This window comes from Manihot esculenta, chromosome 5, assembly GCF_001659605.2.
Source record: "Manihot esculenta cultivar AM560-2 chromosome 5, M.esculenta_v8, whole genome shotgun sequence".
Lineage (NCBI taxonomy): Eukaryota > Viridiplantae > Streptophyta > Magnoliopsida > Malpighiales > Euphorbiaceae > Manihot > Manihot esculenta.
Genome location: NC_035165.2, coordinates 31,483,878 through 31,502,248, shown reverse-complemented (window position 1 = coordinate 31,502,248; position 18,371 = coordinate 31,483,878). Strand labels below are relative to the sequence as shown.

The window sequence follows — 18,371 nt, the reverse complement described above, 5'->3', positions numbered from 1 at the left end:
ATTAGGAGACAAAAACCATTATGATTATTATTGTTTTGATTAGTTTTAAGGGGACAAAGCGAAGGATCTTTCAGCTCAGCTTTACATTCTTTGTCTAACTTTCATATGAGACTTTTATTTTTATTTTAGTTGCAATTTAATTTTTTAAAAAATAGCTTAATTTAGTCAAATTTATTTTCTGTATTCTTAAAAGTCAGCTATATAATTCTTTAAATTATACAAACAAATTATATCAATAGTAAAAAAATATATTTACTTTATTATAATTATTTAAATTATAAAAATTAAAACAGTATATTTTAAATTAATTTAAATAATTTTTAAATTTATTTTTTACGTACTCTAAAATGATAAATTTAAATTATTTAATAATTGCATACTAATTATTATATATAATTTAACTTTTTATATTTTTTTATAATTTAATTTTTATATTTTTCTAAGATGAAACAGCTGAATATTACAATTAGAATATAAAAAATTAAATAGATTAAATCGTTAATTAAATAACAAATTTTAGTTACATTCTCATAGAAAATTCTTATTCTTATTCTTATAATTATTATTATAAAATTATTATAAAAAATTATTTATTAATCTCCATAGTATATAAAAATGATTTAGTTGATTACTCAATTTAAAAAATATCCATAAAATTATAAAAATTTATTAATCAGTTTTTCTGTTAATTTTAAGTGCTAAATTTTTATTATTTAATTTTTATAATATAAAAAATTTATTAATAAATAGTTAATTAATTTTAAAAAATATATTAAAATATTTTTAAAATTTTAAAATAATCTATTAATTAATCTTTTATATCAAAGATATTAACTTTTTCTATATCATTTAACTGATAAAATTAACAAAATGGCTAATTGATATACCCTTTAAAATTTCACTAATATTTTAGTATATTTATCAAAATCACAATATTAACTAATTAATAAATTTTCTCAAAACTAAATAATAAATTTTTTACTCCCTTATAAAGTTGAAACAGTTAAGTTTTAAAAATATAAAATTTCCTAAATTCTAAAAGTTAAATTATAATTTTTCCATTAAATTGTGATTTTTTAATAAAAAATAATAATTCATTCATAGGAAAATTAGGACCCTGTCACAATACAACTTATAACATAGGCTAATTATTCCAAAGATGTAAGATACAAGAAAAAGTTCACAAGCTATTGACAACCAAGCCTAATAGATATAGGCCATGTTCAGCAATACTAACGATTCAAGTAGACTCTATTGTCACAACCAAGCTCACGACCTATTGTCGTTAGCATCAATCAATTCACCCCTCAAAATCAAATCTCTAGCAAAATTAGACTCTGAAAAAACTCTCAATCACTTAGCTCAAGACATATAAAGATAGAACAAATAGAAAAAAATTAGATTCTGAAAAAGCTCTCGGTCACTTAACTCAAGACATACAAAGATAGAACAAACAGAAAAAACATTAGCGGTACCACCAAAACTAGCTTTGACAAGGGAATCATGTCCTTGGAGCTACGAAGGCGGATCTTTATTATACATTGCCATATATCTGGCTATCATCGCATTAAGAACCTAAGGAAACCTCACATAAAAATTCTTCCTATACCAAAATTAGTACAAGAAAGACCAAGCACATTGAGATAGAAATAGTCTAGCCTGAGCTCCACCTTGACTACTTGAACAGTGCCCAAAGTATAGTGCCTTTGACACCTTTAGCCCTTGACCATTAGCCGTTCACAAAAAAATAAGCTCAATGACTGATGCTTAGAGCCATGATAAACCAAATCTCTCTTCCGTAATAGAAAAAGATGAATCACCTTTTTGAAACGCCTTTATTGATGAAAATAATACCAAAAATTATAGATCGACTACCTAAATCTCCATTTAAGCACACATTTGCATTAAAAACTACAAAAAAAAAAGAAAAAACTATATGTATAAACCCTCACCAAACTATACTCCAGTAAGGGGACAAGAAGCCTCTCTTGCCCAAAAAGGGTAGGAAAAGTCGGTAAAAATAATGATACAAGACTTAGTCGAATCCAACTTAAAGTATAACTTAGATTATTCGGCCATGAGAGGACCATCTATCAATCGAGCTCAAATACACTTGAATAATATTTACAACTTAACAACTTAAGAATGAAAATAATATCATTATCACTACAAATCTGAAAAACGAAAATAGAATGGAGCCAATAACCCTTGAAACACAAAAGCAACCTGTGTTGGAGTTTCTCAAGTATAAGCCTAAGATATTACAAGTGATAATATTTGTAATAAATCTAAGTTCTAAGTAGAACTTAATAAAGAACATAATCTCACCACGAGTAAAGTGATCTACGTCTTACAAGATCTCCTTCAATGGAGTTTCTCTCCCAACTCTTTTGTTTTGAAATTCTAAACTACTAGAGAGAGGAGAAAGAATGGATTATATAGGGATTCTACCAAAATATAGTTCCAACTATTGATCCATGCTTTTGTAAGACAATTAAAGTTACATACCAAAAAATTTTAACTAACTATAAAAGGAAAATACTCAAGCCTAGCAAGTAAAGTGTCAATCTTTGAAAAGTGGGTTAATAAAAATATAAAATGAATGCTTTTCTCAAATTTGCCATAAAAAGTGGTCCATAACATTCATCTTCAAGCTCTTGTATCTTGGATAATAGGTACACGCTATATGATTGGTGAGAACCTAACAAGGTTGCCAAAGATGTATTCAAGTCATCCCCACCTTGGCTGCCACCTCAACTAAGACGCCATATTAGCTCCTACTTAGCATATGCCATATGGCTTATTAATAAGGCACTCTTCTAAATAAACTCCAACATGTTCAACTAATTTTGGACTTTTAAATCTTTTTAGACTTGTGTGTTCATCATTATAAAACACTCTTTATGGCTTAAAACTCCTTTTCTTGAATATTCCATTACTATGGTTTGCAATGCTTTGGCTCTACACCTTATGGCTTCTTTAAATTGTAGTGCTTCAATGCCAACTATGATGTCCTCATCATCCCCTTTTACTTAAGAAGAATTCGCCCTCAAATTTGAATCTTGCTTATATTGGATGACATAAGAAAAAGACTCAATGAACTCCACCCACTTTGCATATATCTTGCCTAACTTGTCTTGTGCCTTAATGTGCTTCAATGCTTGATGGTCTAAATTGATGACAAACTCCTTCAACCATAGGTAATGCCGCCATATCTCTAAGGCTCTCACTAAGGCATATAGTTTCTTGTCATAGGTGGAATAGTTTAAGATAACTCCATTTAACTTCTCACTAAAATATGCAATTGAATTCTTTTTTACATCAAAATAGCACCAATGTCTTTTCCACAAGCATCACATTTAATTTCAAAAAACTTTTATAAAATTAAACAGAATAAGTAGTGGAGTAGAACATAACTTATGTTTTAACTCATTAAATGTTTTCTTTTCTTCTTCTCCTCACACAAAAATAATATTCTTTTTCATGAGTTTATTAAAGGGGCTACTATACTACTAAAATTAAGCAAAAACCTCCTATAAAAACTAGCCAGCCCATGACAACTCCTAACCTCACTAGCATTTCTAGGCCTCGATCACTCTTGGATAGGTTTGATTTTCTCTTCATCAACCTTAACACTATTAGCACTAACAACAAATCCTAGAAACACTACCTTATTCATGCAAAAAGAACACCTCTTAGTATTTGCATATAATTTCTCATGCCTTAGAATATCAAATACAACCCTAAGATAATGCAAATATTCATCCAAATAGACAACTATAAATTTTCTAATGAAAGCTCTTAAAATATGGTTCATTAATCTCATGAATATGGTAGAAGCATTTGTAAGTCTAAATGGCATTACCAACCACTCATATGAACCATGTGACATGGAGCAACAAACCTTGCACGTTACGGCAAACTTAGACTGAGCTTAACTTTTGCTGCCGACGTCCGATAGAGACCCACGATAGCTTTTCGAAAAAAAATTTCGAGACGCACGAATTTCAAAAGTGTGACGAGGACCGCAGGCCTGTCACTAATGTAATATCTGGCTAGACTCCGGCGTCAGAATTTCAATCTTCCGACGGAATCTCCGTTGGAACTCAGAATCTCGAAGCTGGAATCTCTTTAGGAAGGGTAAAATAAGGTTTTTAAAAAATGAATATTGAAAATTTTAAGGTTTCAAAAAAGAAAGAAAATAGTTTTGAAGAAAATAGTTTTGGAAGGGAAAAACCAGGTTCGACCACTGAACTTTAAGTTCGGTCGCTGAAGGTGGTGCCGTCGCGGGACCTCCTCTTTCGGCCCCCGAAGGTGGTTTATCCAGCCACCTATAAGAGGCCTCCAGCCCGAAAATAAGAGAGTTTTTCTCTCCATTTTCGGGCATAGGTGAGTCATTGCCACCCTTTGATGCTTTTGTTGTTTTTCCTTCAGATCTTTCAGAAATTCATGTGTTTTGCCTTGTTTTTGAAGATTTGAGCTTGAATCCAAGTTTTGAAACCTTGGAGACCTCCGGAGACCGTTTTACCTCATCTCCACGTTGGGATTGCTGTCACCTTTAGATCTCCAAGAGTTAAGCCTAGATCCTTGTTTTTCTTATGTTTTAATCAAGTTTTAAGAAAGGGTTAAGGGTTAATAATGCATGAAATGGTTAGATCTAATGTTATAGGGTTTGAGTTGGGTTGTTTATGAATGTTTGCTCTTGTGTTGTTTTTTATTATTGTTTGTTGGGGTTTAAGCTAGTTTTTATGCCCTTTATGCTTGATGAGTGAGTATGCATGTTTTGAGGAGTTGGGTGTGAGGATTTGAGAGTTTTGGAGGTTGTATGCATAGGACAGAATCGGGTTCTGCCGTGCTGAAGAATCTAGGTTCGGCAGCCAAAGCAAGGTTTTGCAGCCGAACTTGCTGGTGAAGGCAGCCTTTTGGCCTCCTAACCTGCCCCCGAAAGCATGGACTTTCGGATCTGTGAAGGGGTTTCGGCCGCCGAACCCACCCCCGAAAGTCCCTGACTTTCGGATCTGTGAAGGGCTTAGGCCGCCAAACTTGCCCCCGAAAGTCCCTGACTTTCGAATCTGTGAGGGACCTTCGGCCACCGAACCTGCCACCAAAAGTCCCCTACCCAGCCTTCCTTTGCTTGTTTTATGTGTATGTTTTGGTATGTTTAAAGGGATTTTTAGGGAGTTGTTTAGAGTCATGTAATAGTTATGTTTGGTTCCTCATTTGAGTCCATCTGTATAGGATCGGACCTGGGAGACCGTAGAGGCCTTCAGTGAGTTAGCTGCGTCATTGTTAGGCGAGCGTCAGCCAGAGGTGAGTAGAACTGAACTAATATATTGTTTCATTTGAGTCCATCTGTATAGGATCGGACCTGGGAGACCGTAGAGGCCTTCAGTGAGTTAGCTGCGTCATTGTTAGACGAGCGTCAGCCAGAGGTGAGTAGAACTGAACTAATATATTGTTTTAAAGTAATCCAATTTTTAAGCATGTTCATGCATTACGAATGCTATGTTTATATATTAGGATGTTTGCATTAGAATTCACAAATATGATGCATTGCATAATTTACTGTTGATATGGATGGATATTGGATGACCCACTAACCCTCGAGATGATATGATATGATACGATACGGAAGTCCAGGTGAGGCCCATTCTACGCCCCTGGCAATATGTAAGGGAAAATCCAGGTGAGACCCATTCTACGCCCCTGGCATTATGGATATGTTATGTTATATTTAAGCGAAAGTCCTGAGGAGTTCCGTCGATGGCTGGGCACATTGGAATATGTAGAGGGTTACTGGTGACAAGTCCATCTTGATGTGAATTGTTTGTGTTGTGATGCATTTCATACGAGCATATGATTATTAAACTGTTTTTATGTTCTGCTCACTAGGCTCTTATAGCTTATCCCTTTCCCCTAACCGTAGGTTTGCAGGGTCCAAGATAACTCGGGAAGTCGGCATAGTAGCGGATATAGCCTAATGTAATAGAATAGTTGTGGACATGTATTGTTTTAATGGATTAGAATTGTGTTTGGCCCTAGTTTTCTTTACCTTTGTAATCCCGGTTAACATGATCTTTATGTAAAAGTTTTTAATTATGAGTATATTTGAACCAATCTTGAGGCATGTGATGTTAACCATACTAGAGCATTTGATGAGGGCTCTAGTATGAGTTTTATATTTTCAGTATGATATATGTACAGGTGGAGCTTGGTTTTATGGAATGTTTAAGTTTTTGTGATAATGTATGATCATGTATGAGATTTTATCAGGTACAAAGGATGTATAATAGGCTTGCTATGGGTTCCGGCGACCTTAAGTCGATCTGAACCCTAGCGCCGGTAGCGATCCGGTTTCCGGGTCGTTACAACTAAGTTCGATATGGAAATTTCATCGTTTAGAGAGTCAATTTTGCATTTTAATTATTTTTTTGAATATTTTTATAATTTTGCATATTAGGGTTTTGTTTCTATTATAAATAGCCTCTCTTGACTATTAGAAACTCACTTTTGCTATCTTTGAAGAATTTCAATAAGACTGTTCATCTTTCAGCCTATCTTTTCTCTTATATCGTCTTAGCCAAACGATATTAGTTAAAACTCGTGACAGAGTCTAATTAGTCCTTTATCACCATATTTTATTTTAAAAGCAGTTTTTCACTCATCACCTGATTTCATCCTAATTTGGTAGTAACCACTTTTCAAGTCAATCTTATAAAACATAACACTACTATACAACTCAATAAGCATATTATCTAACTGAGAAATAGGATGATGATATTTTACTGTTATTTTGTTAATTGTACAATAATCCATATACATTTGATATGTACCATCCTTCTTTAGCATTAAAAGCACAAGAACAACACAATGACTCATGCTCTCCCTTACATATCCCTTGGCTAATAGCTCTTTCACCTGTTTTTGTAACTCTTTATTCTCTTCAGGGTTGCATCTATATGTTTGTCTATTTGAAATAATAGCACCTAATATGAAATTAATTTGATGTTCAATACCCTTTATAGGTGGAAGTTTAGGAGGTATCTCATCGGAAAATACATCCTCATATTCCTAACTACTAGGAAAAGAAAGGACAAGGTTAACCAGAGTCAAGTATGACTTTGAATACATAAGTAAAAATATAGAAAAATATAGATCTCCCCAAATACTCTCTCTCTAATATAGAAAAATATAAATTTTCCCAAATATTCTCTCTCACTTTCCGCTCTGCTATATATAAGCTCTCCTTTTTTTTTCTTTGCTCTCTTTTTTTCTTGAATATGGTCTCTCATTTTAGACTTTTTCCTCTCATTTTTATTTTTTTTTTCTCTCTGCTAGGTTCAATATCTCATGGTTTTTCACTCTTATTTTTTAAAAAATTTTGCTCATTGATTTTTGTACGTTGATTTGGTATTAAAGGACTTAGATGGAGTCAAAGGAAGTAACTTAAACTTTGTTTATTCTTTTTATATTAATTTGATAGGCTAAAAAAATCACACTAGAGCATAAGAAATAAATTGAGAAAATTATTATTTGATTTTTGTGATATAGAAAATTTTATTAGGTGGTCTTTTAATTTTAAAAAATATATTAAAATATTATAAAAATTTTAAAAAATTTACTAATTAGTCTATCAATTAAATTTTAGCCATCAAATATTATATAAAAATCTAAAATGTCTTCAGTATAGAGAAATTGATTAGTAGATATTTTTATAAAATTAAAATTAATTAGTTTTTTTTTCATACATTACGGACAATAAAATAAAATATTTATGAAAAAATTATTTAATAAATTTTTTAAAAATTTTAAAAATATTTTAATTTTTTTAAAATTAAAAATTTCAATGAATGAGTTTTTTTTTATATTATTTGGATTAAATTAAAAATTTTTTAAATAAATATAAAAAGCAGAGCTGGGAAGGGACAGACAAGTGGAAATTTTTCTTTAGTAGCTTTGAGAAAACAAAAGCAGGTAATGTTAATAGAGATTCCCGACAATTAAACACATGACAATTGTCTATGTCACTAAGGTTTCACATTAATAAACTTTAGCTTCAATTATGCAAACTTTATTCTGTTTATATACATCTTAAACTAACTTTATAATAAGATTTTAATTTAATATAAAAAATTAAAAATACATTTTAATTTAACTAAATTGTTGTTGATTAAAAAAAAATTCTATTCTTATTAATTGGATCAATTTATTAAATAAAACATTATTCCTTACGTTTGAGTTCAAAAATTTTATAAAAATTTAATTTAATTAATTTGACTGACTGTTTTTTGACAGACTCTGAAAGCCTTTCGCCATTCAGACTGTTGTTTAACAAACCGATTCCAATTGCATTTAGAGAGTAATAATTTTCTAACTCATTATTTTTTTTAAATTTCATTTAATCTGTTTATTATATGAAATTAAATTAATGCGGACAAAATTCAATGTGAAGTAGAAAAAAAATTAAAAGTAATAAATAATTAACATTAAAAACAATAATAAAAGTAATAATATTAGTATTTAAATAATAATAATAATAGTAATAGTAAAAAGATATTACACGTGATTTTACCGGTAATTCTCAAGAAAAGTATTATATTATTTTATATATAATTATTAATTATATAATTTTGATTAAAAAAATACATATATAATTAATATATAAAAATATATTTATATGTATTTACTCGTATAATTAAAATTATAAAGTAAGTAATAGATTTATGACTGAAATAATAAATATATAAATGTATATACATATAAAATTTATTTAGATAAAATAAACTATAATTAATAAATTAAATTATTTAAATTATATAGTTAAAAATTTTTAATAACTCATTAAAATATATTATTATTTTATAATATTGATAATAATTATTTAATAATTAATATAGAGCCGTTTATATTTAAATTATATGAATAATTTAATTTATAAAAATAAGTAGATACTATTTAAAAAAAATAAGTAGATAATATTAAATATAAAAAATAATTAAGGAGAATATATATATATATATATATATATATATATATATATATATATATATAATAAATTAATTTTTTATTAAATTGAGTTTTATATACTTTTATTTATTTATATAATATTTTACTTAATATTATTTAATATTTTATAAAATTTAAATTGAAATTTTTTAAAATAAAATCATATAGTTTTAATAATATAATTTATAAAATTATATTAAAACTATTTTATAATATCACTAAAATCACTTTAAAATACATATATAAAATAAAATTTTAATTTTTTTAAATATAATTATAAAAAATTAAATTAAAATTAAAATTAAATAATTAAATAAATTTAATTTGATATGATTTAATTTCTATATTATTAATATTTTTTTATTTTAATAGGACTCATGGTTGAAATTTCAGAAACTATGCACAATTTTAATTACCACTAGTACTTTGTAGTCAAATAGAATGTATATTAAAAAAAAAAAAAACAAAAAAGGAAGAGAGATTACAACATGTAATTAAAAAAAATGGGGGTTGGGGGACAAGGGCCCCGCCGAACTTTGCTTTCGGTCCGCCACCGATTCAAATCAGTTAAAGTAGTTGGAAGAAATTTTGTTTGATACACTCATTCGCTAACCATCTTTTTATTATTTTTTTTCCAGAAGATTATCAGAATTCTGCTCACAAGGCCCAAAGCCCAGCTTATAAAGACAATCAAACTTTAACAAATAACTACTCAGTCCACTCCAAATACATGAGGCCCAATCCAAGATAACAGAACACTAGGGCAAAATAGGGAAAACGAGGAGACGGAAAATTGCCACCGCTTGAGATGTTTGGCGTCATTGCTGTTGGAAGCGGCCAGCGGCAATAGCACCACAAAAAATTATAAACATACTGAAGATCGGAATCAAAGATCAACCCCTCCACCTATAAAGCTGGAAAAAGGAAGAGCCATAATAGTAAAATCTAGAGAGAAACAGCTTGATGAAGGTGTTTATTTTCTGTGCATATTTAAATCGAATCAACCTTCAGATATCAAATAGTATATACTAAAAACAAAATTCAAATAAAAGGGAAAGTTGAAGTTAAAGCAAGCAAAAACAGAATAAAGTTCTTTTACAATTAGCACACAAGAAATACCCTAAAAGCAAAGAAAAGAATCTCCATGTTCACTTATTCTTCAAACATTGCTTGACGTAATAGTCTACCCTTCTCAATCTTCACCTCCTACAACCAAAGTTATGGAGAAGAGCTTCTATTCTCTTTGTGGTTCAATGCTCACTGCTCTTCTGCTTCTTGAATCAACTCTACTTCCAGGTATGGCTATTTATCTCAATCTAATTAGCCCAAAAAACAAAATGCTCTGTATTATTATCATTAATAGTTAATAAATGAAAATGGTGCTATTTACTTAGGAGTTGAAGGTGATCTTGGAGTCAACTATGGTACTTTGGCAGATGATCTTCCTCCCCCGACAAAAGTTGCTCATTTTCTCGTAGAATCCACCATTATCAACCGTGTTAGACTCTTCGATACGAATACCGAAGTCTTAGAAGCATTTGCTAACACTGGGATTGCACTCACAGTAACTGTCCCTAATGATCAAATCCCTCAACTTACCAAGCTGAGCTATGCTGAAGAATGGTTGGAAGCAAACATCCAACCTTATGTTCCTGCCACTAATATCATCAGAATTTTAGTTGGCAATGAAGTTTTATCAACTGCAAACAAATTGCTCATAGCAAACCTTGTTCCAGCAATGGAAAATCTCCACACTGCCCTTGTTGAAGCATCATTAGACACTAAAATCAAAGTCTCTACACCTCATTCTTTAGGCATTCTATCAAATTCAAGCCCACCATCCACTGGAAAATTTCGACAAGGCTATGATATTCATGTGCTTAAACCATTGCTTAGCTTTCTCAGAGATACCAATTCACCTTTCATGATCAACCCATATCCATTTTTCGGCTTCTCAGAAGATACTCTTGATTATGCACTTTTCAGGCCTACTTCTGGAGTGGAGGATGAAAATACCAAGCTTGTTTACACAAACATGTTAGATGAGCAGATTGATGCAGTCTTTTCAGCGATGAAACTTCTTGGTTTCGCCGATGTTGATATAGTTATAGCCGAAACAGGGTGGCCTTCCAAGGGAGATACATCACAAATTGGCGTTGATGAAGAAGCTGCAGCTGAGTACAATGGAAATCTCATGAAGCATGTAATGTCTGGTGCTGGAACTCCTCTCCTGCCCAACAGGACAATTGAGACTTACATTTTCTCTCTTTTCAATGAAAATCTCAAGCCTGGACCTACTTGTGAGAGGAATTTCGGGTTGTTCCAGCCAAACATGACGCCTGTGTATGATATCGGAATCATCCGGTCCACAGTAGCCGCCGCTGCCACCTCTAACCACCATCTTACATATTTGTTAATCGTTTCTGTCGGCCTTCACATTCTCAATAATCATGGTGAAACTATATGCTTTTATAATATTCAAGTGCATCTAATGTTTTATATGTGTCTACGTGTTACTATTATTTGACTGGTTGGTTAATTTTGATCTTGACAGGCTAGTGCATCAATTTCTGGGTACCTGATCCCAGAGCCGCCGGTGGTTCCACCGGTAACTCCATAGCATGCAGTGCAGCTACAGCTGAGGTAACGTCCGTGGCTTCTGAAACAGGTGCATATGTGGCAGCTCTGCAGAGAAATATTGATTGTGTGTAGTGGGGTGGGAGTGGACTGTGGATCCATTGAAGTACGTGGTGAATGAATTTTGCCCAGCGCATTTAGGGCTGATGCATTCATGCATACTTTGAATCCATGGGAAGGAGAATGATTGCGACTGCAATTTTGGACAATGGAATCATCAGCAAACTTGGATCCAGGTATGCAGCTGTTGTTTTCACAGTTTACGCTCTTTTTTGTTTACAATTAAGCATGGAGGGAAGGTTAACGAGAATGTTTAGTTGCTTGCAGATGGGAGCACATTAACAATATAGGACAAGAGAGAGAAGGGATAGCTTGCCATTCATTGGATTCTGTATCAATCTTCGGTAGTCTAACAATTCAAGCTTTTGTAAAGCGATGGAAAACTGTTTTAGACCAAAGGGTGTTTTAGTTTTGTTGATTGCAGAAATTTTTACCTTAACAAAAGAATTCAAATAATTTTTTTAAAAATTATATATAATTTTTTTAAAAATTATATATAATTTTTTTAAAAATTCTAATCTTAAACTTGCATGAAAATTTTCAAAAGAATATAATAAAAGCTTATCGTCTTTGAACCATTACAAATTTTATGTTAAATTTACTCATCTTAAAAAGATGAAGAAAAATATTATTAAAAATTTTAATATTTAGTATTTTGATCGAATAAAATTAATTATTTAATTACTATATTTTTTTAAAATATACTAAATAGTTAATATTTTTAATTGTAAAAACTAAATAGTTATTATTTTAAAATAAAACAATTTAAAAAAATATAATTTAATATATTTTTTAAGTAGAATTTTATAATTTAATTTATAATAAAAAATAATGTGATTTCAGACTTTTCACTTTAATACTGTTAAAAAAATATTGACTTAATATTTATTCAATTAAAAATAATTTTAATTAAGATAAATTATATTTTAATCCTCAACATTATAAAATATATAATTTAATTTATATATTTTTAAATTTATTATAAAATTTTATTTTATAATAAAAAAATTATAATTCATTCTTATATTTTTACATATTAGTTCTTAAATATTATAATTACTTATATTTTATACAAACTAATCTCTTAAATTTATTAAATTTAATATTTTATATTTAACAATAAAATAAAAAAAAATTGAATCATGAATTTTTAACACAGTATGAATTTAATTCAAGCTAAAGAATTCTTTTCTATCTAAATTTTCTCTCTTAATAATTTATTTTTTATTTAATCAGTTAAAAAATGACTCCTTTTATTTTATTATTTTTCACGATATTAAAATTTAATAAATAAAAAATTAATTTATAAATATAAAAATTTATTAATAATTATACTATTTGTTTAAATGATAAAGAGATTAAATTGTTTTTTACTAAACTACAGTAAATAAATAATAAAATTTTCCATTATTTTTTGTTTCCGAGATAATAGTAAAATAATAAAACAAAAAATTTAATACATTAATTTATTTTTAATTAATTTAAACATTGTGCCCATAATTATTTTGACTTAGGAATTCATATTCTTTATGGGATAATATATATTAAAAAAATCTTAAACCTTCCGATTTTAGAAATAATGGTAAAAAAAAATTAAGAATTTTTCGCGGTGTAAATAAAATATACTGAATTATAGAAATTAATTAATATATTTTATATTAATTATTTAAATTTATTTATATCTTATTATTATATTAAATAATTAAATTTAATGAAAATATTATGTTATTATTTACTTTAAATTAATATTTTAATATAATTTAAATGAGATAATTGTAAAATAAATTCAAAATTTTAGTAACTTTAATAATTATATTTTAATTTTTTAATAAATATATCTCAAATTAATTTATTAATTTAGTTTGATTTTTAATTTTAATTTAATTTATTTATAATTTTAAACTATATTTTTTAATTTTTTTGCATTGATAAATGCAACATATCACTCTAACAGAAATAAAAGCAATTAATTTAATTAATAAAAAATAACTAAAGTCAATCTAATTTATATATAATTTATTCTTTATCTACTAAATTTAATGATTTTAACTTTATTAAAATAATTATAAAAATTTAATTTAATTAAAGTAAATATGATAAATATAATTAATTTTTAAATAGAAAAATTATAATTATTAATTACAATATTTATAATTTATAATTACGTAAAAATTTATATTTATAAAAGCAATATATTAAATAAACTCTTTAAATTTTAGAAATATATCAAATATATCTATGAATACATATAAGTATTTTAAATTCTAAAAAAAATTAAAGAAAATCTTTAAAATTTTAAATATATCAAATATAATTTTTTATTTTTTATTTATATTTTTAAAAATCTATTAAAAATATTTTTATTATTTTAATTTTATATTTTTTCATGAACGAATTTTTTTTTTTGAAAAGATAAAAAAAAAAGAAAAAAAACCGTCTATTTCTCCTCTTCCCTTTTAAAGAAGAATAAAGAAGAATTTATAAAATAAAAAAAAAAAAAAGAAAAAAGTTAAAAGAAAAAAAAAAGAAAGAATCGAATAGGAAGAAGAAGTGGAGAAAAAGAAAGGGACAATTTAATTTTTTTTATTATATTTTTAATAATATAAATATATGAAAAAATTATTTCATTGATAATAGAAAAAATATTTTAATAGATTTTTAAAAATATATAAATTAATTTATTAATAATAAAAATATCAAAACAACCATATAATAAATCTCCCTCCAAATAATCACTCAATTTAAATTCATGATCTTTTTCTTCTTTTTTAAAGCAAATCCAAGAGTTGACTGACGAAACTAGCAAACTGCATTGCTCACCCAAGTGCTTCAGTCCCTTAAACTATATACAGCTCCTTCTCCACTTTGCTCCTGAATGAAAACCCTAATCAGATCTAGAGATCCATAAATTCCAAAAGTTCCCGATTTTGGTCGAGCAAAATCTAGAAAATGTACCAGTCACCAAGCAGATAGCAAGCTCCCAACAAAACAAAAACCCATTAAAATTCATTTGTCAGGCACTATCTTGGTAACTAAGTGAAGTTGGCGAGGACAAGAAAGTAGGGGGCAGAAGGCGGTGCAGATATTCATTGAAGAGCTGGTCCCTTATTTTTCGTTGCCGGTGAGTGGATCGGTGAATTAAATTATTTGTTGCGTTGCTAGAGTGAGCTAGAGAGCATGGACCATACAGAAGAATAAGAAATGGCTGAATTTAATTCATGTTTTGTTTTTGTTTTTGTTTTTTTTTTTTTTTTTTGTCTTGTTTTTTTGTTCTTGATGTTCTGTGTCTGTGTTTTCTTCTTTCTTCCTCTTTTTTTAGTAGGCTTTATTTTCCTTAAATTTTAAATTTAATTTAGTATTTTAATTAGATTTTATTTATTGTTAATTTGGAGCTTTGCAATGCTGATATGCAAACTCTGTTAAAGTTTTTAATTTTTTTTTTCTTCGTATGACCAATTGAACTTAAATTGTCAACCGCTATTGGATTCTGCTTGGCTGTGACCATCATGATAAAGAATTCCAATCACGTCGTAGAGATCAGGAAGCGATGAACGGTTCTTTGCAGCAGATCAAAACTACAGATAGGGAAAATGAGAACACATCGAGTAAGCAATTATAAAGAAATTCTTTTGATTTACTTGAACTCTTGAATGATATGTCGAGTATTGGCCAGGGACAAATGCAAGGCTGGATTGTAAAGATAGTATTTACTATTTGCCACTGTATAAAGCAGCAATAAATGGTGATTGGGTAGCTGCAGAGAGAATTTTTCTTGATGATCACAGTGCAATTACTGCTAAGCTTTCGAGCTTTGAGGAAACTGCACTCCATGTTGCAGTTAGCACTGGCCGCTGCAACTTTTTCGTGCAGAAACTTGTTGAAAAAATGCCATTAGATTCACTGGGAATCGCAAATAAAATTGATGAGACACCTCTTCATTATGCTGCAATTGCTGGAAATACGGAAGCTGCAAAGATGTTGGTAAGGAAGAAGCCAGAGTTGGTGCACAAGACAGGCAAATATGGGTATACACCACTTCATCGAGCTGCACAGTATGGCCAGAAGGAAACTGTCAGCTATCTTTTATCAGTGAACCGTAATGAAAATCCAAGTCCACTGGCTGGAAAACTTGGTGTCAAGCTTCTTAATCTTCTTATTACAGCTGATTTCTATGGTTAGTACCCAATTCTCTTCTCTATCAAGCCTGAGAAGTCATTATTGTTAATATATATATATATATATATATATATAGCAATTGCTTTGTTCAGCATTCTGATTCTAATAGCTGGTATATATTTCCATGTATAGACATTGCCATTGATCTACTGAAGTGCTATCCCATGCTTGCTCTTGAAGAAGACACTGAAGGGAACACAGCCTTAATGATAATGGCTCGAAAGCCTCAGGCATTCGAAAGTGGAACTCATCTGGGTTTATTCCAGCTCTTATTATATCATTGTTAGTCCCTAAATTCCTTGTGATCTATAATTATGTATACTAGCCTTATATACATATATTGGTCCATTGGGTTATGATTGAGGTTTCAAACTCCTAACTTCACAGCTCTAGGTACAACTTGAATAATTATATTTGTTATGTGGTCAAACAACCTCTTTCATGCAGTTTTTCCAGGTTCAATCAGTAGAGCAAGCAATGCTCCTAAAGGTGGAGACGTGGAAGATCCTAGTGGAAGTTCTGAAGGGTTTGGACAGGAAAACAAGCAATATGCATTTCTACAGAAGATAAAGGACATAAGGTTCATGCATTTGCAAGCAATGGAGTTACTCAGACTCTTAATTTCTGAAGCTCTAAAACAGAGTGAAGCAAAAGTTGAGAAGCTTTTAGGGAATCCAGTACAAGTTGCAGCTACACTTGGGATTCATGAGTTTGTTACAGAGATTATTAGAGCTTACCCTCGAAGTGTTTGGCTTCCAGATGATCATAAGAGAAATATTTTTCATTTGGCAGTATTGCACCGCCAGGAAAAAGTGTTCAATCTCCTATATCAAATGAGTTCATATAAACATTTCTTCACGGTGTCGTATGATAAATTTGGCAACAATATGTTACATTTAGCAGGCACGTTACAGCCATCAAATAGAATTTCGGGTGCTGCTCTCCAAATGCAACGAGAGTTGCAATGGTATAAGGTAATGTTTTGGACCTACTGTAGACCTGGCAGGGGCTGGTTCAGCCCTTAAAAGGTTTGAACCGTGTTAAATTGGGATCTAATCAAAATCTTAACTCTAAAAAACCTAAACAGAAAAGCTATAAAAAGGGACTAAATCTGAATTGAAACCGCCAATAAATTGAAACCATTATCAACGGATCCCATGCTAGTTCAAACTGCCAGGTGGCGGTGAACAGCAGGTTCCGACCTGTGGCCAGGTCTACCCAAAACAATTTTTTCTTAGAGATGCCATATTTGCACAAATGTCATTGCCTTCCGCAAACAGCAAGAGTTTCTATATTTAAGCTTATATTTGTCTTCACCTATTGTTAATGTCTACAGGAAGTTGAAAAGGTTGTTCAACCGTCATTCAAGGAAGAGAAAAACAAAGAAGGGAAAACTCCAGGAGTGGTGTTCAGTGAAGAGCATAAACAATTGGTAGGGGAAGGTGAAAAATGGATGAAAGACACAGCTTCATCATACACACTGGTAGCTGCTCTTATGGTAACAGTTGTATTTGCAGCAGCTTTTACTATACCAGGAGGGAATGATCAAACTCAAGGGATACCCATTTTTCTAAATGACAAATCTTTCATGATTTTTGCCATAGCAGATGCTCTAGCACTCTTCTCTTCATCCACTTCACTGCTAATGTTTTTGGGTATTCTAACATCACGCTATGCAGAAGAAGATTTTCGTAGAGCCTTGCCAATGAGGTTGAGTATTGGTCTTATTACACTCTTCTTTTCAATTGCTTCCACATTGGCAGCATTCAGCTCTTCCCTTCACATAGTTCTTTCTCATAGAGTGAGGTGGATTGTTGTTCCAATTGGTCTATTAGCTTGTATTCCTGTTACCTTATTTGGACTTTTACAATTTCCTCTATTGATTGCAATTGTCTCTTCCACATTTGGACCTACCATTTTTAGCAAGCAAAGTGAGGAAATAATCTTGTAAAACTATTTTTTTCCCGTTTATCAGGCCTATTGAATGAAAAAGCCAAATAAAAATATTTGTGTGAATTGATGATTATACTCAAATATTTTATTATTTAATCTTCTATTTTTTGTTATGTATACAAATTAGTTGATCTATTTCTTTACAATATTTAAAATTGATATGGAGCAACCAGTTTTGAACTTTATAGTAAATTTGAATTGGATTTAATTTTTACTGTCCATGTTGGATGTTAATTCACTATAATTTTTTGGAAAGAGAATTTCGAGACGCACGATTTTCAAAAGTGTAATGAGAATTGTAAATCTATCATAAAGTTCGATCATATCGATCATAAAGTTTGATATAAAACTTCTATCATAAATGAGTCAATTTTACAATTTAATTATTTTTGAATATTTTAAATATTTTCATAATTTTACATATTAAAATTTTGTTCTTATTATAAATAGTATCCTTAACTATTAGAAATTTAGTTTTTTAATTTTTGAAAAGTTTGAATAATATTGTTTCTCTTTTCGGCCTATTTTTTTCTCTTATA

At 29.7% G+C, this 18,371-nt stretch overlaps 2 protein-coding genes across 3 annotated transcripts; both read left to right on the top strand.

The window, feature by feature from the left end:
- The first annotated feature begins 10,146 nt into the window (after nt 1-10,146).
- Nucleotides 10,147-12,142, top strand: LOC110616158 (glucan endo-1,3-beta-glucosidase). 2 transcript variants are annotated; one of them, XM_043956609.1, is made up of 4 exons: nt 10,148-10,302; nt 10,401-11,459; nt 11,561-11,879; nt 11,961-12,142. In XM_043956609.1, exons 1-3 carry the CDS (start codon nt 10,227-10,229, stop codon nt 11,563-11,565), a joined length of 1,140 nt encoding a protein of 379 aa, XP_043812544.1. In that variant the 5' UTR covers nt 10,148-10,226; the 3' UTR covers nt 11,566-11,879; nt 11,961-12,142. The 2 variants fall into 2 exon arrangements, with proteins under 2 accessions (XP_021614192.1, XP_043812544.1); XM_021758500.2 differs by having other exon boundaries at nt 10,147-10,302; nt 10,401-11,879.
- Nucleotides 12,143-14,480: 2,338 nt separating this feature from the next.
- On the top strand, nt 14,481-17,913 carry LOC110614423 (ankyrin-3). Its single transcript, XM_021755952.2, has 6 exons — nt 14,481-14,824; nt 15,219-15,308; nt 15,377-15,877; nt 16,012-16,161; nt 16,327-16,853; nt 17,216-17,913. Exons 2-6 carry the CDS (start codon nt 15,251-15,253, stop codon nt 17,828-17,830), a joined length of 1,851 nt encoding a protein of 616 aa, XP_021611644.1. The 5' UTR covers nt 14,481-14,824; nt 15,219-15,250; the 3' UTR covers nt 17,831-17,913.
- The last annotated feature ends 458 nt before the right edge of the window (nt 17,914-18,371 follow it).

What these genes read in the sequence shown, in the direction of transcription:
- LOC110614423 (XM_021755952.2), top strand. Translation starts at nt 15,251, where the DNA reads ATGAACGGTTCTTTGCAGCAGATCAAAACTACAGATAGGGAAAATGAG. An exon ending in TATTACAGCTGATTTCTATG is followed by an intron (nt 15,878 to 16,011) that starts GTTAGTACCCAA and finishes TTCCATGTATAG; the next exon opens with ACATTGCCATTGATCTACTG. An exon ending in GAGAGTTGCAATGGTATAAG is followed by an intron (nt 16,854 to 17,215) that starts GTAATGTTTTGG and finishes TAATGTCTACAG; the next exon opens with GAAGTTGAAAAGGTTGTTCA.
- LOC110616158 (XM_021758500.2), top strand. Translation starts at nt 10,227, where the DNA reads ATGGAGAAGAGCTTCTATTCTCTTTGTGGTTCAATGCTCACTGCTCTT. An exon ending in TGAATCAACTCTACTTCCAG is followed by an intron (nt 10,303 to 10,400) that starts GTATGGCTATTT and finishes CTATTTACTTAG; the next exon opens with GAGTTGAAGGTGATCTTGGA.